The sequence below is a fragment of the Cryptomeria japonica genome, chromosome 3 (assembly GCF_030272615.1).
Source record: "Cryptomeria japonica chromosome 3, Sugi_1.0, whole genome shotgun sequence".
NCBI classification, from domain to species: domain Eukaryota; kingdom Viridiplantae; phylum Streptophyta; class Pinopsida; order Cupressales; family Cupressaceae; genus Cryptomeria; species Cryptomeria japonica.
In genome coordinates, this window is record NC_081407.1 from 477,733,842 (window position 1) to 477,760,763 (window position 26,922).

General features: G+C 35.2%; 1 protein-coding gene across 1 annotated transcript in view; it reads right to left on the reverse strand.

The window, feature by feature from the left end:
- The window catches only part of LOC131045822 (uncharacterized), a 105,131-nt gene extending 85,063 nt beyond the window's left edge, over positions 1 to 20,068 (reverse strand). The window contains exons 1-2 of the mRNA XM_057979482.2: positions 19,877 to 20,068; positions 19,633 to 19,776 (exon numbers count right to left, since the gene is read on the reverse strand). Of these exons, the coding sequence (XP_057835465.2) occupies positions 19,633 to 19,776; positions 19,877 to 20,068 (336 nt within the window). The remainder of the gene's footprint in view (positions 1 to 19,632; positions 19,777 to 19,876) is intronic.
- Between the last annotated feature and the right edge of the window lie 6,854 nt (positions 20,069 to 26,922).

The window sequence follows — 26,922 nt, forward strand, 5'->3', positions numbered from 1 at the left end:
TACCCACCGTGGTTTTTCCCATTTGGGTTTCCACGTGAAAAATCTGTGTCATGGGCTGTGTATTTTTCATGTGATGATTGAGTAGTTTTTGTTCAGTTGAATATGCATGCAGTGCTAAATGGTTGTGATATTACTAATGCAACTCATGCATGATCAAATTGGTAAAATAGCTATCTAGATTTGAGAATTGTTGGATGCTATTTTAAGTACTTTTGTTTTACCGGTTTATCTGTCTGAAGTATTTCTGTCAACCGGTATTGCTATGGTTAAGTACAATGGTACAAACAACCGATTATCTGTGTTTAGAGAGTGTCAAAATATTGAAGCAAGTTTCTGTGTGTACTGATTCACCCCCCCTCTTAGTACCGGTTAGGGTATTATTTGTTCATCATTATTCATCAATTGGTATCAGAGCACCTCCAGGTCCTCAGTGATATAAGCTTAACCGCTTGAGGCAAAAGATCCTACTTTAATGATGAAGAGGGAAGGTCCTAAGTTCAATAGGGACAACTTAAAAATATGGAAGGACATAATGAATATTTATATCAAGAGTTTGGATGCTCAACACTGGAGCTATGTTGAGAATGTCTATTTAATCCCTTCTGGCACTCTGATTGATGATCGGAAAAGAGAGATTCAAGAAAATGGGCAAGTCATGGAAGCCCTTATTAGTAGCCTGTCCGATATTGAGTTTATTGATGTACAAGATAAGGACAATCCTAAGGATGTATGGGACACATGGGAAACCATTTATGGCGGTGATGAGCATGTCAGGCTAAGGAAGAAAGCCTCAGAGGAAAATTTGAAGACATGAGGATGGTTGAAGGTGAGACCATTCAGCAATATGGAATAAGGATCAAGACTGTGGTTGGAGATATCAAGAGAACTGGTGGAAAAATTGACGATGCCACTATTATCAGTAAAGTTATGAGATCATTGTTACTGGTCTATGCAATCAGGGTTTCCGCTATCCAAGAGCTAAGGTCTATCGACAAAACAAAGGTATCCTTAGACTCTATTATTGCTAAATTGACTGCATATGAATTGAATGGTTATGATGGTAGCATTCAGAAGACTGAGTCATCCTTCAGAGCATCTACTTCCTTCGCACCTACCAGGAAAGGAAAAGAGGTTAGCACTAGTTATGAATCCAGGCCAAGCAGAGATATGGATGATGAGGAGATTCTGATGGAGTTTTAAGCTCTTCTTGCTAAGAGACTTCCAAAAGGCATCGAAAAATACAGAGGTAAGCTTCCTTTGAAATGTTTTTCCTGTAATAAGATAGGACATATAGCTGTTAACTATCCCAACAATGACAATAAGGATAAACCGATGAGGTTTAGGAAGTATAAAGGAGTAGGTAGGAGAAATTGTCTTGTTGCAGTGGATGAAGGGGTTACCGATGAGGAATCAGAGGATGAAGAGAGTGAGGACATAGTGTTTGTGGCTATCAAGGAAGAGGTTTCTAACCAAAAAGCCCTTATCTCTCTCATTGACAACTCTAATGAGTGGATCATTGATAGCGGGTGTTCTCACCACATGCCTGGTGACCAGAGAAAGTTTCCAACTCTAGAAGAATATGATGGAGGTGTTGTTCGGTTTGGAAACAATGCACCTTGCATGGTAAAAGGATCCATCTCACTGAATGGAAAGAGCAGTGTAGATGATGTCTGCTGGGTGGAAGGACTTAAGAACAACATTTTGAGTGTTGCTCAGCTGAATGATAAAGGACTTATTATGGAGTTCAAAGGTGGGGTCTACAAAATAATTGGAAAGAGTGGTGAACTTATTGTCACTGGTAAGCAGACCAGAGGAAACCTATTTCAGCTGAATGCCAAGATTAGTCAGTGCCTGATGGAAAAATTTGATGACAGTTGGATATGGCATAGGAGACTTTGTCATATGAATTTTGATAATATTGTAAAGGCTACTAAGATCAAGACAGTAAGAGGATTGCCTTTGCTAAACAAACTAGAGAATGCTTTGTGCAGAGAATGTCAACTTGGGAAGATGTCTTCCTCAACATTCAAAGGTAAGTCCTTTTCAATAGAGAACTTACTTGATCTAGTGCACACCGATCTATGTGGTCCGATGAAAACTATAAGTATTCAGGGAGATCGGTACTTCATGATTATTACCGATAATTTCTCAAGAATGATGTGGGTCACATTCTTGAAATACAAATTTGAGGCATTTGGAAAGTTCAAAGCCTTTAGAGCATTGGTGGAGAAGGAGAGCGACATAAGGATAAAATGCCTAAGAACCGATCAAGGAGGTGAATTCACTTTTGATGAATTCAATAATTACTTCGAGGAGAATGGTATTAAGAGGCAATTGTCTGCCCCAAGGACACCACAACAGAACAACATAGCAGAGAAGAATAACAAGACTGTAGTGGAAGCGGCCAACACTATGCCGATCCAAGGAAAGGTAGCCCACATATTTTGGAGAGAAGTGGTAAGCACTGTAGTCTATACTAAGAACTAGGTACTCATTAAGAAAGGTAAAGACAAAACTCCCTATGAGTACTAGAACGGGAGAACTCCTAATGTAAGTTATTTCAAAGTATTTGGCAGCAAGTGCTATATCAGGAGAGGTGAGCATCTGAGAAAGTTTTATGCTAAGTGTGATGAAGGAATATTTCTGGGATATTCCACTAAAAGCAAAGCTCTCAAGTTCTACAACAACAGGACTCAAAAAAATGTTGAGAGTATCAATGTCAGGGTTGATGAATCCCCTGAGGAACCCGAGGAAACCAACAACAAGCAAGCGAAAGATGAACCGAGTGTAGTCTTCTGGGAACCAGTTGAGAAGGAAATAAGTTTCAAACATCAGAAAGACCTCAATGTTTCTATACCGGTAGATGCTGCAGTAGGAGAAGAAGATGATGAAGTGGAAGAAGAAGAGGAAAAGCAAGCGAAACCATCTAGGGTCATTCCTAGGTATGTAAAACTGCATCATGATCTGAAGCAGATCATTGGAGACAAAGATGCAGGGATAATCACAAGGAGAAAGGTGAAAGAAAACTCTTGCATGATTTCAAAATTTGAGCCTAAGACCACTAGAGAGGTGCTTATCGATGAAGACTAGATAAAGGCAATGGAAGAGGAGTTGGACTAGATAGAGAATAATGCAATATGGTCCTTGGTACCCAGACCGGAACACAAGAATATTATAGGTACCAAATGGGTCTTCAGGAATAAGCTGAATGAAGAAGGCACAATGGTAAGAAACAAGGCAAGACTTGTATGTAAAGGATATGCTCAGGAAGAAGGAGAAGACTATGGGGAAACCTTTGCCCCAGTGGCTAGACTGGAAGGTGTCCGAATGCTACTTGATTTTGCAGCATTCAAGGGATTCAAGGTATACTAGATGGATGTGAAGTCTGCATTCTTGAATGAAATCCTAGAAGAAGAAGTGTATATTGAGCAACTGGATGGGTTTGCTTTGTCAGAGGATAGTGACATGGTGTGTAGATTACACAAGGCCCTGTATGGATTGAAACAAGAACCAAGGGCATGGTATGAATGGTTACACTCTCATCTTGTGAAGATAGGATTTCAGAGAACAAGTGAGGACAACAACATCTACCTGAAATCTGAAGGTGATCAGATACTGATCTGTGAAGTATTTGTAGATGACATAATCTTCAGAGGAGATGATGAAATGAGTCATGCATTTGCAGATGAAATGAAGAAAGAGTTTGAGATGTCTCTGATTGGAGAGTTAAAGTTCTATATTAGTCTATAGATTCAATAGATGAAGGAGGGTATCTTCATTACCTAGTCCAAGTATATCAAAGAGGTATTGAAGACCTTTGGCATGGAGGAGAGAAAACCGGGTGGAACACTGATGGTGACTAGCTGCAAACTGACTAAGGAGGATGATTCAACATTGGTGAATGAGAAGGAGTACCGGTCAATGATCGATAAGCTGCACTATGTGGTGCACATTAGACTAGATATTGCTCATGCAGTAGGCATAGTTGCTCATTTTTAGAAGAATCCAAGAGGATCCCACTTGGTAGTGCTAAAGAGGATTCTTAGATATCTGAAGGGAATAGTTGATTATGGATTTTGGTATCCATATAATGGAAACTTTGATCTCAAAGTGTTTACCAATGCAGATTGGGTAGGTAATGTGGACAATCGAAAGAGCACAACCGTTGGAGCATTCTTCCTCGGTGGAAGACTAGTCTCATGGATGAGTAAGAAGCAGAACTGTATCTCCCAGTCTACAGCTGAAGCAGAGTATGTGGCAGCATTTATGAACTACACTCAAACAATTTGGATGAAGCATTTACTGAATGGCTTCAAAGTGATTGTATCTTAACCAGTGAGTATTTTCTATGATAATACTAGTGCAATCAATATTTCCAAAAATTTGGTATTTCATGCTAGGACCAAGAATTTTGAGCTCAAGTATCATTTCTTGAGAGAGAGGGTTCAAAATAAACTTTGTCAGGATTCTTTTGATAACATAATTTCCAAATGGTCACTTTGGAAAGCTATTCATGTTCCTTATTTGGGTGCTTCTGGTGGTCTTATAACTTTATGGAATCCCAAATCAGTCAAAGTTGAGATGTTATCTTTTGCTTCTCATTGGTAGTTGTTAAAGGTTGACTGGTTTGAAGTCTCTTTTGTTTTGTTTAATATTTATGGTCCGACTTCTCCTTCAGATAAAACCGACTTATGGGATTCCCTATCTGAATTGTTTTTACAATATGATGATTTTTTTATTGTGCTTGGGTGTGATTTTAATGCTCTCCTTTCCTCGAATGAAAAAAGAGGGGGTAATCCTACAGCTCAGAAGGTTATTAATGACTTTTCTTCCTTTGTACAAAATAGTGCATTATTCGATATTTTCCCTTCTAATGGTTCTTTCACTTGGACTAATAGGAGATCTAAATGCCAGATTTCCTCTCGCCTTGATAGATTTCTTATTTCCCTAAACCTACGTTTGAGCAACTTTTCCTTTTCTTTTGAGATTCTTACCTCCTCAGATTCTGACCATTTCCCAATTTTGCTCAATTTTGATAAATTGGATCATGTTCCCTCTGTTAGACCTTCTTTTAAGTTTGAGAAAATGTGGTTCACTCATCCTCATTTTCTTTCTTTATTAAAGCAATGGTGGATAAGTGCTCCATTTTGCAAAGGGACTAAGATGTTCCAGTTTTATTCCAAACTGAAATTCGTGAAATCTCAAATTATGGCTTGGAATAAATTGGTCTTTAAGAATATTTTTCATGAAAAAGAGGCAGTTGCCAATCATTTGAAGGTTGTTAATGAGGAGATTATTAGACATGGCACTAATTCCTCCACTAATGATTCTCAAAAGAAATTGCAAGCTTACTGGGAGATCCTTTGCTCCCGGGTTGAAATCTATTGGCAACAAAAATCTCGTGAGGTTTGGCTTAAAGTAGGTGACAAGAATATTGCCTTCTTTCAAGCTGAAGCCAAGCTTAAAAGAGTTGCTTCTACAATTTTTAGTATTAAGGATTCTAAGTCTGTTATGTCCTTAATTCAGATCAACAGATTAGAGAGGAGGGGGTGTCTTTTTTTAAGGAATTGTTATCTCCTTCTTTTTCTTCTTCCTCCATGGATCATCATGTGGATTTACTTTTAGATTCTATCCCCTCCCTTGTTTCCCATGAGGATAATGACTTTCTTATGAGGCCTTTTTATTTAGATGAGCTTCATTCTGTTGTTTTTTCCATGGCCCCTGACAAAGCTCCAGGTCTGGATGGGTTTACTATCTTGTTCTTTCAGAAATGTTGGGATTTTAATGGTTTTGACTTATTAATGGCTTTGGAAGAGTCTAGGAGGGGTGGGTATATCCTAAAAAATTTTAACATCACTTATATTGCCCTTATCCCGAAATCTAAGAATCCCCAAACTTTTGCTGAATTTAGACCCATTTCTTTGTGCAATTCTATTTACAAAATCTTCACCAAGGCTATTTATTTAAGACTTAAAATTCTCCTTCTTCATATCATCTCTTCTCAACAAGGAGGTTTTGTTCCGGGTCGAGAAACTCATGAGGGAGAAATTGTTGCTCATGAAACTTTACATTGCATAAATACATCCAATATCCCAGCTTTTGTGGTCAAACTTGATATGATGAAGGCTTATGATAAAGTTTGCTGGGCTTTTTTGCTCAAAGTTTTGAGAAAATTTGGTTTCTCTGAAAGCTGGTGTAAATGGATCAAGAGTTGTATTTCTACTGCTTCATTTTCTGTTATCATTAATGGAGGTCCCTCTGGATACTTTTCTTCAACCCAGGATGTTAGACAAGGAGATCCTTTATCTCCTTTCTTATTTAACATTATGGCAGAAGCTTTTAGTCGATTGGTTATTAAGCAAAGGGATCTGGGCTTTTGGAAAGGGGTATTAATTCCTAACTCTGATATGTCAATCACTCATAACCTTTTTGCCGATGATACACTTTTATTTGGGTCTTCTTCTATCCAAGAGGCTACTCATATTAAATTTATTTTGGATACTTATACTGCTGGATCTGGCCAACAAATTAGCCCCCATAAATCCAAGATCTTCATTTTTAATACTCCTCAGTTGGTGGCCGATAGACTTGTGAATATCTTAGGTTTCCCAGTAAACTCTCTTCCTTCTACCTATTTGGGGATTCCTTTCTTTATGGGATCTGCTAAGTCTTCTATTTGGAATTCGGTTATTGAGAGACTTAAATCTCGTATTTCTGCTTGGAAGGCTAGGTGGTTGTCTCTTTCAGGTAGGATACTTCTCATTAAAATAGTCCTATCTGCCATTCCCAATTACTATATCTTAGTTCTTCAAGCTCCCAGATCAGTCATCTCCCAAATTGAAAAGATTATTCAATCTTTTCTTTTGAAAAACCACATGACAGAAGATAAAAAAATTCCACTGATTTCTTTGACCAAGATGTCTCTTTCCAAGCAAGTTGGTGGTGCTGGGATTCATGACTTATCTAAAAGAAATAGGGCTTTTGGGGGCAAACTAGTTTGGTCTATGTATACTAAGCCCCAACCTTTATGGTGCCAAATTATGCAGGCTAAGTATTTGGATTCCCAGAACCCTGCTAGGATCTTCACAATTTCTAATCCTCCACAGGGGTCTGCTATTTAGAACTTTATGATCTCATGTAGGGAAGTGGTCTCTAATTTTCTCTCCTGGCATGTCCATTCAGGGGAGAATATTCTTTTTTGGAAAGACTCCTGGAATGGCTTTCCCCCTCTTTCGCAGCATGATTCTCTTGCTTCTGTTTCAGTTGTTCTTTCTCAATCATGAGGAGTTAGATTGGTTGATTATGTAGATAGTGTTGATCTGTTTTCTCACAAGGTCTCATGGAAGGATCCCTCTACTCTGCCATTGTCCTTGCAAGAAATTCAAAATTTTAAATCTGTTTTGCAAGACCGAGTGGCTTTCCTTTCTAACATCAAAGATCAACTTATTTGGTGCCCTTCTAAATCGAGAAACTACTCTGTTAAAGAAGGATATTTTGTTGTTCAACAAATAGCCAATCAAAATGCTCCTCATTGTGCCTTCTTGTTCTGTTGGAATAACTCGGTATTACCTAAAGGTGGTGTTTTTTCCTGGCTCGCGCTGCAAAATAGAATTTTGACTAGTGATCGTTTAGTCAAATTTAATATTGCAGCCTCCTTTTCTTGTGTTTTATGTGGTAAAGCTCTTGAAGATGTCAATCATCTTTTTCTTCATTGTGAGTTTGCGAGTAGTTGTTGGCATTTTGTCCTACAAATGTTATCTCTTTCATTCCTTTTACCTTTATCTTTATGGGACATGTTTCAGTCTTGGCCAGTTTTGTATTCATCTTCTCTATTTGCTTGTTTGTGGTTTATAATTCCCTCTTCAGTCATATGGGCCATTTGGTGGGAAAGAAACAAGCGCATTTTTAGATGTGACTCATCAGATTTATCAGTTGTTCTTGGGATTTTGGAAAGAAGTATTAGAGCAAGTTAATGCTCATGTCCAGAGATATTTTAACATGAATTCAGAGTTCTCTTCTTGGGACAATTTTATGATCTCTTCTTGGGAAAGTATCATTATTCCTGTATCACCCGCCTTTCCAAGGATTTGGAAAACACCTGAAGATAGAAATTCCATAAAATGGCATCCTTCTAATGCCCCTTTTTGTAAATTGAATTTGGATCCTCCCGTGGAAACCCTGGTGATTCGGGAATAGGGATAGTTTTTCATGATCATTTGGGTTCTTTATTAGCATTAAAAGCTATGCCAATTTCTCCTGGCACAATTAATATGGCTGAGGCTTGTGCTCTTTTAGAAGGTCTTGCTATGGCTAAGGATTTGAATTTCAAATACCTTCATATTGAAGGTGATTCAGCTATTGTCATTAATGCTTGCAAGGCAAGAAAAGCTCATAATTGGCATTTTCGGTATATTCTTGAACAAATATGGACTCTTCTTGATAAGTTTGAGCACCTCATCATCTCGCATGTTTATCATGAAGGTAATGCATTGGCTGAATGCCTTGCTAATATGGGTTGTGACAAAACTATTATTGATTCCTCTCGATTGGGGGGTGATTTGATGAGCTTCACAAACCTATTAATTATAGCCCGTAGAGAGTTGAGGATTTAATCTTTCTTATTATATGATTGCTTGTTTATACGAGCTGATATTCTCTTCTCTTGGTGAGGTATTTCTTTTCATAATTCCATTTGGTTTTGATTTGAGGTACTTTTCTTTACTTGATCATCACTTGGCATTCATTAATGATGAGTTGGTTGTTATTGATGTTGTTTGTGTGTTTGGTACTCTCTTCTGGTGCGAAATATGGAGATATTTATTTTCACATTGGGAATCCATCCTTCATATGTCATTTAAAGTTTGATGTAGCATTGTTTTCATGATTATCTTTGTACGCCGTTTCTTTTGGTTTGTCAGTTTTGTATGATATATCTCCTCTTTCTTTTCATTTATGACATAAAAATTTTGGGCTTCATTTCTCTCTAGCATTTCTACATTCACCTCTTCTCCTTTGGCATTTGTCTATAATGGCGGACCGTAGATCTCATGTTGTTGGTGTCAGTCATGTTTTGGAACCTTGCGTTTCTTGTAAATTCTCTACATTCTGTAGTATATATATTTTTTGGTTGCAGTTGTTTTTTGGTGCAGGGGCATGTCAATTTTGATTGCAGGAGTTCTTTGTTGCAGGGCATTCAAGATATCCCAGGAACTTATTTGGTAAATAAGCTTGTATGTTCCTATTCTATAAAATGAGCTTGCATGCTCCTATGTGTAAAAGAGCCTGCATGCTCCTTTGTTGATCTCTATTTTGTAACTAGCTTCGGCTAGAGGATTGTTCACTACTTCTCTTCTATAATCATGTTGATGAGCAATGACCAGAGTTTTTCTTATTGGTTCTTTTCTCTGGGAGCTCAGTTTGAACCAGTTTTTAAATATATTGTAAAAATTATTTATTATTAATAAAATATATCAAGTGGCATTGCCACCTTGCCAAAAAAAAAAGAAAGAGGTGGTATTAAGACATGTTTCCTGTAGTACCCTTCCTCATTTGAACTCATTAGACTCATATTTTATTATTGTTTCAGTGGATACATTGCCATGATGTGTTATTCAGACTTATATGACATTATTTCATGCTTTATTTGGATATGAGATGCATAATTTATTTGCAGTATTTCAGTACTTGTGATTTATGGCATTTTATGGATTATTGCTATGTACTAACACTTTACTTTATCTATGGAATGTGAAATTATATGTTGCGTGTCTGTGAGTGTATTGGATGCAAGGAGATGATTTTCCTTCACTCATTTCGGTGAGACAAGGAACATCACGATTCTCCTTCATCGGTGTGTATGCCGTGTTTTCTATATTGTATATATGCATGTGGTTTGGTGATGTAGGATTTTGTAGGTACAAGTACTAGGTAGGTACAGGGTATCATCTCCACCTAGCTTCACAGGTCTGAGCGTGCCTTATATTTTCTGATGGAAGTGGAGGAGGTAGTAGTTGACCCTATTTTACTCAGTTACACTTGTGTGAGTGTTGTCAGTTGGCCGTCCTGTCAGTTTGTTCGACTTTCGTATTTTGTCGTTTGATCTTTTTATGAGTATTTGCTTGAGGTTTGTTCAATTTGTGTGTTTTAGTGTATTTAATTAATTAATTAAATTTATGGAGTTATCTCATAGTTGGTATTTTTGAATTATGCATTTTATGCATTGAGATTATAAATTTAGTTAATTAAAAGAAATTATTAAATTAAGTTGCAAGCTGCATGATATTGGAAATATATTTCATTTAAATTTTAGTGAAAAATAAATTAGATTAACTTCATTTATTGTTTCCTAGAATTTTAAATAAATAAAAGAATAAAAGAATAAATAAATAAATGAATAAAAGAATTAATTAGAATTAAAGTATTGCTTTAATTTCTTTATTTAGAAAATTAATTAATTTGCATGAGAAAAGAAAAGAAAGAAAAATGATTTTTAATTATTGCATGTTAACTTGTCCCTTTGTTAGAAACTTATAAAAGAAAAGAAAATTGCTTTTATTACTAAATTTAGGTTTTTGGGAAAAATATATTCAACCTAGAATTTTAGTTTAAAAAGGGGAATAGGTCTTTATTTAGAAAAAAAAACATAGGAATTAGGGAAGAGAAATTTATTTGGAAGCTTGTATGTTTGTAAGATATTTAAATATATTCATATAAATATATATATATATATATATATATATATATATATATATATATATATATATATATATATATATATATATATATATATATATATATATATATATATATATAGGAGTTAATTTATTTTATTTGGAAGCATATGTTTAAATTCTTTATTAATTAATCATGAATATACATTAGGAGATTAATTTTATGTGATTGTTTAAACCTTATTGGACAAATGACAAAATTGAATTCTTTGTATTAATATAGTTGTATTTTCTTATTGTCTGGAAAATCTTTAATTGCAAGTTATTTATGCTTTTGGTTGTTTTAAGAAAAGATTGCCTGTGTTAGGATCTTGTGTAAATGGTATTTGTAGTCAAGCTTAATTTTGTTGCAATTCTGGTTGAGTTGTCATTATGTTATGTGTTATTATATCTCCTTGGCCAGGTGTTGTTGTATAACCCCGTTGACGTGAACCATTGTGTGTTTTGTCCAAATGGTCAATCCTAGGTTAGTGATTGTGTATCCTTCACCTGTGGTTTGTCAGGATTAGTTATGGCTATCTGTCTCGCCATAGAGTTCTCATAGTGAGACTTTTCCTGTTAGTGTCCTATGAGAAAGAGTGGCTTTCAAGTGGGGGCCGCGCCCGAAATGGATGCCAGGATAACCCCTCGAAAGTCAGTTAAAAAGTGATAACCTAATAATTGATTTGGGGGTGGGTGGAAAAAATATTAATTAAGATAATATACCTCGTGCATAGGTGAGTGTTATTACAAGGCTCATAATGTTGCGAGAAGGCCTGGAATGGCAAACTTACCAACTTGTCTTCACGAAAGGATTGGTAGGGTCCGCATGAGACTTAGATGGAGCCGGAGGTTCGGGAGAGGTTACTAGGATAACCCAGGATGGGGGCTGGGACCTATGGAGGCCTACCATGGTAACCACTTTAAGCTATGCGATGACACTCTCTCCCTAGAGTCACTAGTGTTTGTGAGTTGAGTCACATGGATGTATGCAAAGTCATATAGTTCTTTTGTACTTGTCTTATTTTGCTTGCTTGAGGGTTTTCTTCTATCTCCTAGCATGGTGGGGTGGTTCCATTTTGGGATCACATGGTCGGGTGGTAGTGCCACTTCCCATCATATGTTCTGGATTGTATCTTCAGGAGAGGAAAGGCTTCCCTGGTGTTTCTTGGTTTGTGGTTCATGTACCAGTTCATGTTCGTGATCATTGTTCAGTTGAGACCTTGTGGTCATTGTATCAAACTTTTATGTAACCTTGATATTGTAACTTTGTAATCCGTGGTATTATTGGAAGTCATGTATTTATGGATATTGTAATATTATGTTAGTTGAATGTATGTTAATTCAGTTGCTTTGATCTTATGTAAAAATGGTTTATGGATAAATAAATGCTTTGGAATACTTTGGTTCTTTCATTTTGGAATTTAGATGTATGTTTAGTTTTAAACTTAAGCATTTAATTTATCTAATTAAATGGGCAATTGGATTAACTATAGTGTTAATATAATCTACGAATTAATCTTCATTGGTAACCCTTAGGAAATCATGTGTTAGACTTTCGCTATGTTATTAAACGTGCAATGGTTATAATTAATGCACTTAATCTTTAAAAAAAAAAAATTTCACCCTTTAGTTGCCTAGTTGTGTTGTTTTCCTTTAAGGTTCTTGGCGGGGCATTACATTTCCAGTAAGGAGCAACAAGCAGATATATTCACTAAGCCCTTACCAAAGACTACATTTACCTATTTGAGAGGTGAATTAGGGGTTCTGCCCCTTCATGAAATACATTAAATATGTGTGCTCCACATCAGTCAAGTACTGCAGTGGCCAATTTTACAGGATTGATGTGTTGAAGGATGCTACTCCATAGGGGAAGCAACATGGTGGAGCTTGGAAGCTTATGCCTCCACTTTGGCATTGCTATCAAAGGGGGAGAAGATGTTTTGCATGTACACACTGATCAATCTAGGTGATGGTGATCTTTTAAGTTGCACAGGTATAGTGTCAACCGGTGTATATATTTTACTGAGCAATGATTCACTGAGTATTGCCATCAATGCCAAAGGGGGAGATTGTGGGCATATGATGAAGTGGTGATAATGTATGTTGTCATTGATGTCAATAAGTGAACCAGCATATGGTTCTCAATCAGGTGAACCAGTATGAAGATTGGAAGAGGTTATGGTCAACCAGGATTGAGTGAATTGACTATCGATTTGTAGTCTCAGTTCAGCTCGAGGGTTTCCGGTTTGGCGATCTGACTTGTGCGGTGCAACCGATGACATTCTGTGATGAGTTAGTTAAGAGATAAGGATGAGATCGAGATGCCATGTCAGCTATGTGCATGTGAAGAATCTCTTTGAGGATCTTTCACATGAGGAGCGAATGCATTGAATGTCTACCTTGGGAATGTCTACCATTTAACTTGACTTCTAATATTGTTACTACCCAAAACCCCTTTGCCAATAAAGGGGGGAATTTTAAGACCATGCCACTTTCCTCTGATAATTTCATCCCACCTTGAGAGCTTGGCATCAGTTTTTTGCATCAGTAGGAGCCTACTATTGACCACTTCCACAATTGAAGCTTCTATTTTATTAATTAAAAGGTTCTCATTCATTGATTTGTTTTTGAATATTCTTCTATTCCTTTCCTTCAAAATTTCCTAGATTACAATTGAAGGGGCAATATTCCAAATTATATTATAGATCCCTATGTTACTTTGAGAGGGTCAACCCTAAAACCATTTAAGGAGATCATTGTGCTTTGGAGAGTACCATCTTAGGCTCTCACATAACCATTTCTAGATGGGCCTTCAAATCCAAGCTTTGTAAACTAGTCAGCTATAAGGATTTTATTTTGAAGAGCTTCCCAGGAAAAGGAGCCTGCTTTGGGAAGCCCAGTTTTACTCCAGCATAATCGAATCGGGAGATCAGTTCTAAGTAAGGATAATTTCTCTTGCAACAACTTGTATCCCTCCTTAACTTTATAGGAACCTATTTTCGATCCTTCCCAAATAAGCTTATCCCTATCTTGATGAAAGGCAAGCTTTCTATAACTCAAATGCCTAGTAGTCTCTTCAACATCATGGGCAAGAAGATTGGATTCAACCATTTATTTCCACTCTCACCCCAAGGCTGGGTCCCCTTTGGGGAAATTTACATAATTTTTAAGATGTGATCCCCAATATTCCTTAAGTCATGCTATTACTTTCTCATTGAATCCTGAAGAATCAAAGGCCGGGTACCCACCCCATGAGTCTTCCCAAACAAGGCTTCATCCCTAGTTGCAATATCCCAAGTAATCTTGTCCTGGATGATGTCTTTACAATCTAATAAAAAGTTCCATATCCCGGAACCTTTCGGAGGGGAAGCCATCCTAAAAATGCAGCTAGGCTCCCTACTAGTCAGATATTTGGATTGCAACATTTTAACCCATTTGAGATTGGGTTATTTGTAAATTTTTCATACCAATTTCACACCTAGAGCCTTGTTTTGCATGTTTAAATCTTTCAATCCCGTACCCCCCGTGTTCATAGGCCTACAAATCTTATTCCATGCAATCATAGCCAACTTCTGCTTGTCAGTAGCACCATTCTAGTAGAAACTAACTTCTCAGTTTCTTGTTTACTTTTTTCTTGATGCCTTTGGTGAGTTGTAAGCATGCCATCTGATAGATAGGTATGGCTGATAAAACCAATTTTATCATAGTGAGCTTACCTATCGAAGACAACCATTTATTTTTCCAAGCATCCAACTTTTGATCAATTTTGTTTAGTATGTTATCCCAAAGGTTTTTGCTCCTATGGCCTTTATCTAAAGGCATTCCTAAATATTTGGAGGGAAGAGCACCCTTGTTATACCCCAAGATTCTACATATAGCAAGTTCAATTCTTGGGTAAGTATTAAAGAAGAAAATTTCAGATTTGCTATTATTTATGTTTTGTCTAGAATCTTTGGTATAAGCCTCAGTAATGTCTCTAAATTGCTAAGCTTCTGCCATACTTGCTTCACCCATTAACATCATGTCATCTGCAAACTGTTGATGAGTAATGGGTTTAATATCACTTGTGACTTTGATCCCGCTTAACTTGTGATTCAGTCTTGATTTAGATATAGACCTTCTAAGAGATTCTACCATAATGATGAAAAGGAAAGGAGATAGGGTCTCCTTGTCTGAGCCCCCTAGAAATATCAAAGAATCCCTTTGGTGAGCTATCTACAAGGACACATATTTTGGGACCAGAAAGACATTCTTGAAAAGATCAAGTTGACCCATCGTTTTGAGAATCCAAAGGCTTCCAGGCACTTGCACAGAAACCTTCAATGTACCTTATCATAGGCTTTATTGATATCTAATTTTATCAACATTCTTGGATGATGATTTTGTTGGATAGAGTGGATGGTTTCCTGAGCTATAATAATGCCATCAAATATTGACCTACCTAGAACAAATCCAGTTTGTTCATCTGAAATGATGCAAGGCAAGATTGATTGAAGTCTATTTGCCAATATTTTGGTTAATACTTTGTAAATAGTGTTGCATAACGATATGGGCCTATAATCATCAAAATCCTCGCGTTTGTTTTTTGGGAAGGAGAGTGATTAGAGTATAATTAATTTCTCTCAAAAGCTTCCCCGAGTTTCTTGAGGCTTCTAGTGCCTCTACAAAATATTTCCCTAGAATGTGCCATCATTTCTGAAAAAAGTATGCTGGGAGCTCATCTGGCACAGGAAATTTGTCAGGTGCAATTGGTTCAATGTCGTGTGAATTTTTGATTCTGTAAACTTGTTGTTTAGCATTTGATTTTGGACTTTAGTTACAATCTTAGGGATGCTTTCCAACACCTTAGCTTGAGCCCCTAAATCAGAAGTGTCCCAATTATTCAAAACTTTCGTAAAGTAATTTATTGCTTCTTGGGCTATTAGTTTGGGGTCGTTAATGATGTTGCCTAACCTATCCTTAATAATATAAATCCAATTAATGTTCCTTTTGATTTTGGTACTGCAATTAGATGAATAATTAGTGTAGACACCTAAAAATGTCTAATTAATCATGTACTAATTATTCGTCTAAATTGATTAAATAATTATTTAATTATTTAATTAAATTAATTAATCTTATTCTTCTGAATTCATATTTCTTCATCATCTTACTATTTATTCTATTTCCATTCAATTAATCATTCAACCCTTATTTAATATTAATTAAATATTTATTATTTAATTAATTATGATTTTAATCCTTTAATTTAAATAAGCTTTATTATTTAATTAAATTCAATTTCTAAATAATTAAATAGTTTCTTTAAATTATTTAATTAGCTAATTAATTTTTCAAATTCCAATTCCAAATCCCCAAATTCTAATTTATTCTTCTAGTTTCATTCAAATTCCAAATTCAAATTCAAATTCAATTTCTTCTAATTTCATATACATGTGCATGATTTCAAAATTCAAATTGAAAATCAAAGTCAAGTTCTAAATATATTCAGATAACAAATTAAATTTAAAATAAATACAATATTTGAATTAAATCTCATGCAAATATTAAATTGAAAATCAAATTCAAAGTGCAAGAATATGCTAAATTAATTAATTAAATTAATTATCTTTTCAATCTCTATTTCTATCTTCCACTTTGCTTTTGTCCAAAAAGCTTTCAATCAATTAACTATTCCATCTATTTTGATTGATCTTTTCAATTAATTGATTAAATGCATCTTTTCTTTAATTCTCTCCAATCATTCTTTTTCTATCTTCTAGTTAGTTTTTTTCTATATAAAGTTTTCTTTGTCATCAATTAATTATCCTCCAATCACCCTTTTTCATCTCTCAATCAAATAGATTAAATTAGATTAAATGTGCTTTTATGCATTGGTAAATAAAAGAGATTAAATTAAATAGTACCCTTTTTGTGATTAGTCGTTAAATCGATTTGTTTAATTTATTAGCTTAGCAAGTTGGATTAAATGATCATTTCCAAATTTTAAATTAAATGTGTTATTGAGAAAAGTTTATTTGAAAGTAAAAATAAATAGACAAAATACTTTCTTTCTCATTGACTTTAAAAAAAAAGGTAAATTGGAGTTTTAAATCAAAGAAAGAAAATCAATTTGGAGAGAAAAAGACTTTTTAAAAATTTACTTTATGATGAATGAATTTGATTGGTTGAGAAAAATTTCAACCTAAAATAGTTTTAGGTTAAATTTTTTCTATTTCTACCTTGTTCTTCATGGGAATGGGAGGAGGAAAATTTTGGAGAAGAAATTTTAGGGAAGAAATTTTGGAAGAATTTTGTGCATCTTTGTTGAAGGAAGTTTCCAGATTGCAGGTTGGGCTCTTCTCAGTTTTCTTCCTGGATTGCTATTAAGGTTGGATTCTAGTTTTATATATCTATGCTTTGTTTTAAAAATTTCTATTTGATTGAAGAAATCTTTGTGTGAGATGAATTGATGTCAAAATTTGTTGAATAATTCATTTGGTTTGAAATGTGACATTAACATGAATTTAAATCAGTTTTAGTTTTTCTCCAATCTATTTTATGATTGTGAAAAGAATTAATTTAAAAATCATATTTTTGTGTTTGTCTGTGTTGGAAAAGAAAGAAATTTTCATTCTTGAATCTCTCTTTTTAGTTTGTTAAAGTTAAATTTCTTATTTATAATGTCTGGTAGAAGAAAATTAATTTCTAATTTCTTTTGGGCATGCTGTTATGCTGCCAAAATTTTCAAAAAAAGATTACATTCTCTGTTATTGTTTCCAAACAAAATTTTTGAGTTTTCTTAGTTTGGGGGTTTATTGTTTTATAAAAAAAAATTTATTGTTTCTCAGAAAATTTTTGAGTCTGTGTGTTCTAGAGTAGGGATTTTTTTTTATAATTTTTTTTTTTTTAAAATATTTAAATTTTGCATGGGATGGGGGAGCCAGGGCTCAACCCCATCCTCACGTGTAGGAGGGGGGGTTGCCCTGTGTGAGAAGCTCCCCTATGAGCAACGCTCCTCACGCATGCGAGGGCAACACTACCTCACATAAATGAAGAGCGTTGCTCAAGCACCTTCCCCTTTTAAAGGGGGGCCCACGTGGGTTGCTTTTTGAAAAGTTTTACTTTTTTATTATTTATAAAATTAATTTATAATTTATATATTTATATATATATATATATATATATTGTTAGAATCAATGACAGTCCCAAAGACACTGAGAGGGGGGGGGTGAATCAGTGTCTAACCGGTGTGCAGAATATTTATACTTATTTAAAAATTTGCATCCCAAAACAATGTACCGGTAAATAAGAAGTAATGCAACAAATAAGAATAACAAAGACAACATAGAGAACACACCATAACACAAGATATTTAACAAGGAAACCCGGTGTGGGAAAAACCTCGGTGGGATTTGTGACCCACAATATTCACTCACTAGCCAATGAATAAATATTACTTACATGAGGGGCCTGCACATGCAGGAAGGCCAACAGCCTAGAGCTCACTGCTCAACTACAAAATATAAGTCTCACTGACTTACAAAAATGGATGATTAAATCCAATACAATGTACTGCTCAAATCAGCATCAACTATGCCAGGTTCAGTACCAGTTTAAGATCAGTCTATAACCAAAACCTTGTTGTCCTTATACAAAATTCCTATCAATTTCACACCATATCATTCCTCTTTCATCACACTTATCACTTCCCAAAATGACCTACAAGACTTGATACATATATGAGTCTTTTACAATATACCAAGGCGGTTTACAAAAGGATAATTATATTACAATAAAAGATATTTCCATGTCGGCTTGAGTGCCGATATACTGTTGTCGATGTAATTTGAATGTCGGTGCTTGTTGGTGTATATAGAAATCTTATTGTCGGTGAATGCCACTCAGTTGCCTATCATCTTGTCAATCAGTTTGGCATCAATGACAACACAACCATTCTCATAAGAGTGTATAATTCCAACAATCTCCCACTTTGGCATTGATGGTAACACTCATGAGAAAAATAAAAAACTGTTATCCAAAATTTGATATCCAAAAAGATGTGCTCCCCTTGAGCAAGTGATCTCCTCTGTAAAAGCATTTTTCTCCTTCCACTACTCTCCCTTTGACATCAATGACAAAGATTGTCAAAAATAGTCAAACGAGTGTAGGAATTTCACCTCAAGGTCTATAACCGATTGGTTACCATCTGAAAAATATCTGCCAAAATTAAATTCATACTCTGCATAAACCTTTTGCTATCATTCAAAGTTGCCTTGATCTATTGGATCATGTCGGTGAGATAGTGCATGTGTTCTTCCGGTGACCGCTCTCCTTGAACTAATGCCTTAAAGATTTCAATTCTCTGAGAGATAAGATTGTCCAACTTAGGACCAAGTTTATCTTTAAGTTCCTGGGCATTTGACCTTATCCTTGCCTTCTCTTTCTCAAGTTTCTCTAATTTCTCCTCAAAACCTGCCATTTCCTGCTCAATAACTGATATATGTCTAGATGAACCAATTATATTATCAGCTATATCATCAATTTCTTTCTGTGTTTTATTGATCTCCTTATCTATGTCCTCTATCAAAAGGTGAGGTTTGCATGTTTCCCTATATAGCTCCTTGTATTCCAAAATTGTAGAGTTAAGTACCGGTAATAATGTATTCAAGTGTTCTGTACACTTCTTTATAGTGTCTTCAAAGAGTTTGTTTTTCTCTTTTTCAACTCTCTCCTTAACTGTGTCCTCATTCACCTTGTCAATAGTTATTACATTATCAGCAATAAATTTGGACAATGTGTCCAATTTACCTAAAGAATCCTTAATATGATCTATGTTACAATTTGTTGCAATCAACTTAAGAATAGGTAAAGTGTTGTCAGTTTCCTTGTAGGCTAATGCATTGCAATCTGTTATCTTCTTGATTGAATCCAAAAGTACCTCTGTAATATTGGTACGTCTGAATTCACCTGTAGATGTGCCAGATGTCTGGCCAATTATCTTTATTATGTCTTTGCTTCCATCAGGTGTATCCATTTTGCTTGCATTTTCCTCCGGTGGATAAGTTTGGGTTTGCATCTCAACCTGCAAAGGTTTCGCAGACTGTTTTAATGTCTATGATTGTTGGTTTCATTATTTCTGTGTGTACCTCTGCCTCAGTTTATTTCTTTGAAAGTTCAACTACCGATATCTCTGTCTCCAGTGGCCCTGTGCAGGTACCTTTACCTTCAGTAGGTTTTTCAGTCTTTGACGGTTGCTTTGTTTGGGTTGGGATCTCAGCTTCCTGAGAGTCAACTGGTTGTGCCAATTCCTTTGAAATCTTTTCATTATCAAAAATGTTTACTTTAACCTCTGAATTATCTTTATCCACATTCATGGTAAAGAGTATCTCTGATTCAAGATTAGTATCATCATGTGTAATACCTTCAGTGTTAATAACCAGTGGATCTTCTGAGTGTACCAATGCAGTATCCAAAGGTGGTGGTGGAAGATTGTCAGTAATCATAATGTTTGGAACTCCACCAATTTTTCCTTTACCCTTGTCTTTGTATTTCTAATAGACTTTGAATGTCTTTTTAGGTCTGTTCATTTCCTCTTGCTTTTCTTTCTCCACAAAAAATATATCCCAATTATCTACAATCTCATCTGCAATCTCTTTCACTCTTCCAACCATCAGGCTTATCTGCCGGTGTCCACTAGCAAATACTGATTGGTTAGCCTCATAAATAAGTTCATCAATTTCTTCTCTTGAATTAACAGGATGTATAGCTAGAAGTTTTTCAAATTTCAGTTTCTTATCTAGCTCCATTACTGCTATCCTTTTTGCTTCCAATCTTCTATAAAGTTCATTCGGTAAATCATCCACAACTTCAATTAGAACCTTCTTATATATGTCCAAGTGTAAAATAATGCTTTCCTCAATACTCTACCTATCAGAAACATTAAATGTATTATACAATTTATGCACATTAGTCAAATTGCCATCTTTAGTTATTTCATTCAACAAATCATTCAAAGAAGGGGTAACCGATAGTTGTTTCTTATTTGGTGTTAGTTTCTTGGGTGGTCCCCTTACTACCCGTTGTTTCTTTCTCAAGGTCCTTGTTCTCTTAAGTAAAGGAGAGGGTACTGGTGAAGTTTTTCTCTTCCTCCTTTCAACTCTTTTAAATTCCGTTGCCTTATCACTGTCAGTTCTAGAAGATGTCCTAACCGGTGACACATGTGATTCTGGTTGCAATCCTTCAAGCTCACTGGCTGTTATACCACTTAAGTTCATGACATTTTCTTTTAACTCACTTACCTTCTTAGAAGCATCTCTTATGTATTTTTCTCTCTTCTTTCTTTTCTTCAACAGATTTACATCACTCTCAATGGTCTCAACACTACCAAAGAATTTTTCTGATGGTTCTCTTGGTGCATCCAGTAAAGCTTTAGCATATGTCTCCAGAATAGTAAGATCTACTTCGTATCCCATCTCGGTGACCCAAATAGTCCTAGGGAGTACTGCCTCCATCCATGTCTCATCTCTTTTGATAACAAAACAAATTTCTTTGTCATATTTATCTACTTTACTCTGTGGTAACCTTTCTCTAGCTCTCATCTTAGCTTTGAAAGTCTTCAAATACTCAGAAATGTTATTCTCACAGTCTGATCCCATACCGGTGAAAGCTTCCAGAATTTGCTTACCTACTGGGATGTCATATGCAAAGTCCTTGTGACCAATACTGGGTATTTCCTTAACAAAGTACAACATCAAACATACCAATAGATTTCCAAAATGGAATGTGCCTTTCTTGTCTCCTTTAATATTTTTCAAGTTATCAATAAGCTCATCTTTCAACCATTCACAAACATCAATCATTGCATTGTTGTTTACCATCTCATAAGCACTGTGTATACAAAGACTAGAAACAAATTTTAGCCTATTTGCATGAGTGGTCTTGTATCCTAGCACCATACTTACAAATCTCACATTTGCATCCTTAATATTATTTACTCTAAGTGATCTACTGTCAGATGTTGCTCCGGTTAGGCTTGTCACCATTTTGTTGGGAATCTTCTTTGTCTTATCAGGTCTACTACCGGATGAGGGTAAACCTGTAACTGCCCTAATTGCTTCTTTGGAAATTTTGCAAATTGATTCCATCCATATGAACTCTCCTTGAACTCTACTTAACACAAGTCTAACGACCTCCTTAGGGAATACAAGGAAGTTCAAAATATCAACAAAACCTAAGGTTTCCACAATCTTGTGATCTATTTTAATAACTCCTTGCTCATCAGTTATAATCTCATCATACATTTTCTTCAAATCCTTATATCCTAGATCATCTATATTGCAATGTATGTAAATCCTAGGGTCTTCAGCAAAAGCTACACCTTTAGGAATTATTGAAAATGCCCTGACAGAGTCATCTTGTTTAGCAATTTTGGGAATTATCTTAAACATGGGCCTAGGTCTCTTAATGTTCTTGATAATGGTATGGTTTGCAATAAACTTAGGAACAGAAGAAGAGGCCAAAAAAAAATACCTTTTACTGCTTGAAAATATTCTGAATATCTGGAGAAATCACTTCGCACCTTCACCTTGAATGCCTTCGCTCAATTTTCACACTTTCTGATAGTTTGAATGTTTGGTGAGTCAAAAATGAGGGAAATTAGATGATTTATAATGACATATCTTCCACCAACCGCATTAAATGCTCGCCGGTTAAGTGAAAACTTAACACATCTACCGGTAAAGAAGAAATCTATCTTCTCATTATCAATTGAGGGTAATCTGCATGATTTTAAATTTGCTGCAATACCCCAAAGGGTTACTTCTCAGTTGGATGAAGAATCTCCTACCGGTGGAGAATTACTCTATTCTACCGGTGCAGAGATAGTTTCATCAACTTTTTGATCTCTCTTCTTAATCCATTGTTTTGAAAATTCTTTCTTTACTTCATCTACCTTTTCTTTGCCTTAAAAATTGGATCCTTTATTGTTAGCCGGTGAAGTCTTGCTTCTACAAAATTTTCCAATATGTCCAATCTTGTTACAAGAATAACAAGTTACATTATTCCTCTGAATAGCCTTTCCATATCCTACGCCAGTTTGTGTTCTGCATTGATTAGATAAGTGCCCAAATCTTCCACAAACATAGCATTTCACATTCATTCTACAATTTTCTGAATTATGACCAATTTTGTTGCATTTGGAACATTGACCGGTGGGTGCATTAATATTCTGATTATTTCTAAGTCTACACTGATTTTCTCTATGACCATACTTGTTACAGTTAAAGCATTTCCCATTAAACTTATAAGCATTAGGTTGTCTTACTAGTTTGTTTTGATCTTCATTGTTTGCAGTACCGAGACTTTCTCCAATCTCAAATCCAACTCCAATAGTATCTCCATTAGGATTCTGACTCTTCAGCATGTCATCAAGCTCCTCTAAACTTTTCTTGAATTTGTCTTTGTGTTTATTTGCAGTAGCCAACTCATTTTCCAAAATTCCCTTTTGTCTCATAAGCTCAATTTTATCATGTTGCATATGAATCAGATCTTTCTTCAGCATATCATTTTCATGACTAAGTCTCAGATTTTCATTTTTGGCATCATTAAGTCTCCTAGTCAAGTCTTCTTCATTCTTCTTCCCATCTTCAATATCTTTACATAACCTCATGGTCATATCTTGCATTTCATTCTTCATATTATTGTTTTCTTGTCTCAACTTGTTTGCAAGTTCTCTAAGAGTTTCTTTTTCATCATCATCTTTCTGCATTTTCTCATGAAGTTCTTTTCTTTTCTTTTGTGCTATAGAAAAGTTCTCCCGAAGTCCTTTAATGAATTCCTGTGCAATCCTTAGATCATATTCAAGTTTGATATTCTTCAATTTATCTGCATCAAAATCTTCAAGAGCTCCTTCCAATTGTTTTCTTAAGTTCTTCGTTTGTACCAGTGTCAGAATCTTCCTCAAGTTGTTAGGATTTTTCAAATAGAGGACCAGGCTCTGATACCAATTGTTAGAATCAATGACAGTCCCAAAGACACTAAGAGGGGGGGGGGTGAATTAGTGTCTAATCGGTGTGCAAAATATTTATACTTATTTAAAAATTTGCATCCCAAAACAGTGTACGGGTAAATAAGAAGTAATGCAACAAATAAGAATAACAAAGACAACATAGAGAACACACCATAACACAAGATATTTAATGAGGAAACCTGGTGTGGGAAAAACCTCGGTGGGATTTGTGACCCACAATATTCACTCACTGGACAATGAATAAATATTACTTACATGAGGGGCCTGCACATGCAGGAAGGCCAACAGCCTAGAGCTCACTGCTCAACTACAAAATAGAAGTCTCACTGACTTACAAAAATGGATGATTAAATCCAATACAATGTACTGCTCAAATCAGCATCAACTATGCCAGGTTCAATACCGGTTTAAGCTCAGTCTATAACCAAAACCTTGATGCCCTTATACAAAATTCTTTTATCAATTTCACATTATATCATTCCTCTTTCATCACACAAATCACTTCCCAAAATGACCTACAAGACTTCATACATATATGAGTCTTTTATAATATACTAAGTCGACTTACAAAAGGATAATTATATTACAATAAAAGATATTTTCATGTCAGCTTGAGTGCTGGTATACTATTGCTGATGTAATCTGAATGCCGGTGTAAGTGTCTGCCGGTGCCGGTGCTTGCCGGTGTATGTAGAAATCTTAATGCCGGTGAATGCCAATAGTTTGCCAATCAATTTGTTAATCAGTTTGCCATCAATGACAACACAACCATTTTCATATACCATTCTCATAAGAGTGTAGAATGTCAACACACACACACACACACACACACATATATAATTTTCATTGTAGTTTTAAATCAGCAGTTCAACTATCAATCAACATGTGAGCTCACCTGAGTTCCACCTCTTAATCAATTTGTTCCACCTCTCAATCAATCCTCTCCAATAATCTATAATTTGAGCACTCAATCTCCATTTTCAACAATCACAAACTTTGAATCTTTGTGTCATTTGTAGGTTGCTAGCGCGATATCTTAGAGCCATCGTACCAAAAAGAGGAGAAGAACAATGGAAGCAATATGTAGTCATGGAATAGGGAGTTTTAATTGATTATTTTACATTCCTATTTGCTTGATTGTGTCAGTTCATTGAGTTTGTTTAGGATTCTTTAATTGAATAGGGATTTGTGATTTCCCTTTTATTTCTAGTTGAATACATGATGAATTTTAGCATACACAATTAGTATGCTATTAATGAGACATTTTTAAGTGTCTACATTTTCCCCTCTTTGAAACAATGTCAAAACAATATTGTTTCAAAGATTTTTTTTTTCAAGCCCAGTATGCCTCGACGATACTTAGGGTGTAATGCCCCCTCGAGAGATTTTTTTTGCATTAAAGGTATGAATGATTTCTCGAAAGAAGAAAAACATTAGATGAAAGATGAAGAATGGTTAACTTGATGTCATGAATGAGTTTGGATTGAGTAGAAGCAATGATCAGAGTGATTGATAGATTGGATTGATTCGAAAAAGAGAGAATTGACGAGAGAATGATTAGTAGAATGAATAAGAAAAACTAAAATAAAAAATGGAAATGATTGATGATGATGGTTACATGAACTTTTGTGTCTTTATTCATAGTGCAATATATATTCAACATCGAGCCTTATTATGTAACAATGGATCTTTGCACACCAAGGTATAAGGAACAAAGATGTAAAGATATCTCATTGCAGAAACAAACACGTAGTAGACAAGGAGTGAACTCTCCATTATGGGAATAATGCCAAGGGTCGAGGTATGTGGGGTAGTCACAAGAATAGTTATCCTTCATGGGATACTTACCAAATGAACGTACCGATCACAGACACCCACTGGAACTATTGCCCCAAAACTTCATTGGTCCACACCACAAATAGAAAACAAAGAAAAGGATCATGCCCATCAAGACTCCTCTAGTCACTTGTGGACATCCTTGAGTAGCATAAAAACATGACCTATTGCCAAATGATAAAAGATAAAGACTAACTAGGACAAAATCCAACAACCATACTGATCTGTGTCTTCGTTTTGATTGCTTGATGTGATAGTTGATAATGTCTGATCTCAGAAAGTTTGGACCCCGTTTAAGACTGACCTGTCTGATTTTGAGTGTATCAATCTCTGTTTAAGACAAGATAATGATCACTTGATATGGATATTGTATATGATTGATAAGAAAACTTGATCAATTGATTGCAGATGTTGATTAGATAGTTGTATCCTTCGTTAACTTCGTGCAAAGCATTTGCTGGATATTTGCTAGGGTGTTTGATTCTTGCGAGACATTTTATTGCAAGTTTTTTTTGATTGATTTTTTATTTTTAGTTCTTTTCCAAGAGCTTTTGGATTTTTTAGGATCATATTTGAATGTTTTTGATTGATTTTTTTCAGGATCATATTTGAATATTTTTGTTGATTTTTTATTTTTTCGATGTTTTTGGAATTTGAAAGATTTTTTCAGGATCGTATTTGAATGTTTTTGGATTTTGATGTTTTTAGGATCGTATTTGAATGTTTTTGGATTTTGAGAGATGAAACATGATCTGTCATCAGTTGATAAAGATAAATCAATAAAAGATAAGACTAACTTGACCAAATGAGTCAACAACCATACTGATATTCTTGCCAAGGATAAGTATTTATAGATTTGATGATTGTTGGATAGGATGCCCATTGTAGGAAAGAAGTATCCATTAGGAAATGATATCTGATATGATGCCTATTCTAGGAATGATGTATCCATAAAGGCATGTTGTCTAATAAGGATGTTGAAACTAAAAGGCAATTGATCGGTTAGGTTGTAGGCTAGCTTGGTAGTTTGTCTGTTGTTGATCTGATTTATTAAGTTCAATGTTTTGATTTGTTTTTCATTTTGCATTTGTTGAAATGCTTGTCTTTGTAAAGGATAATCAATGGATTGTTTTTTGTGTTTTTGATTGTTCCTCCTAATTTTTATGGTTTTCAAAGTGTATTTGATGTTTTTGGAATTTTTTAGGAAATTATATGATTTTTTAAAAAAATTTCAGGACATTATACGATTTCTTTTTCTTTTCTTTTCTTTTTTATCTTTTTTCAGCTATGCCCCCAGTGTCTAGCAAGGCAAGGAATATTATGAGTGGATGAATGAACTATTGAGGTGAAGATGTATAGGAGAAA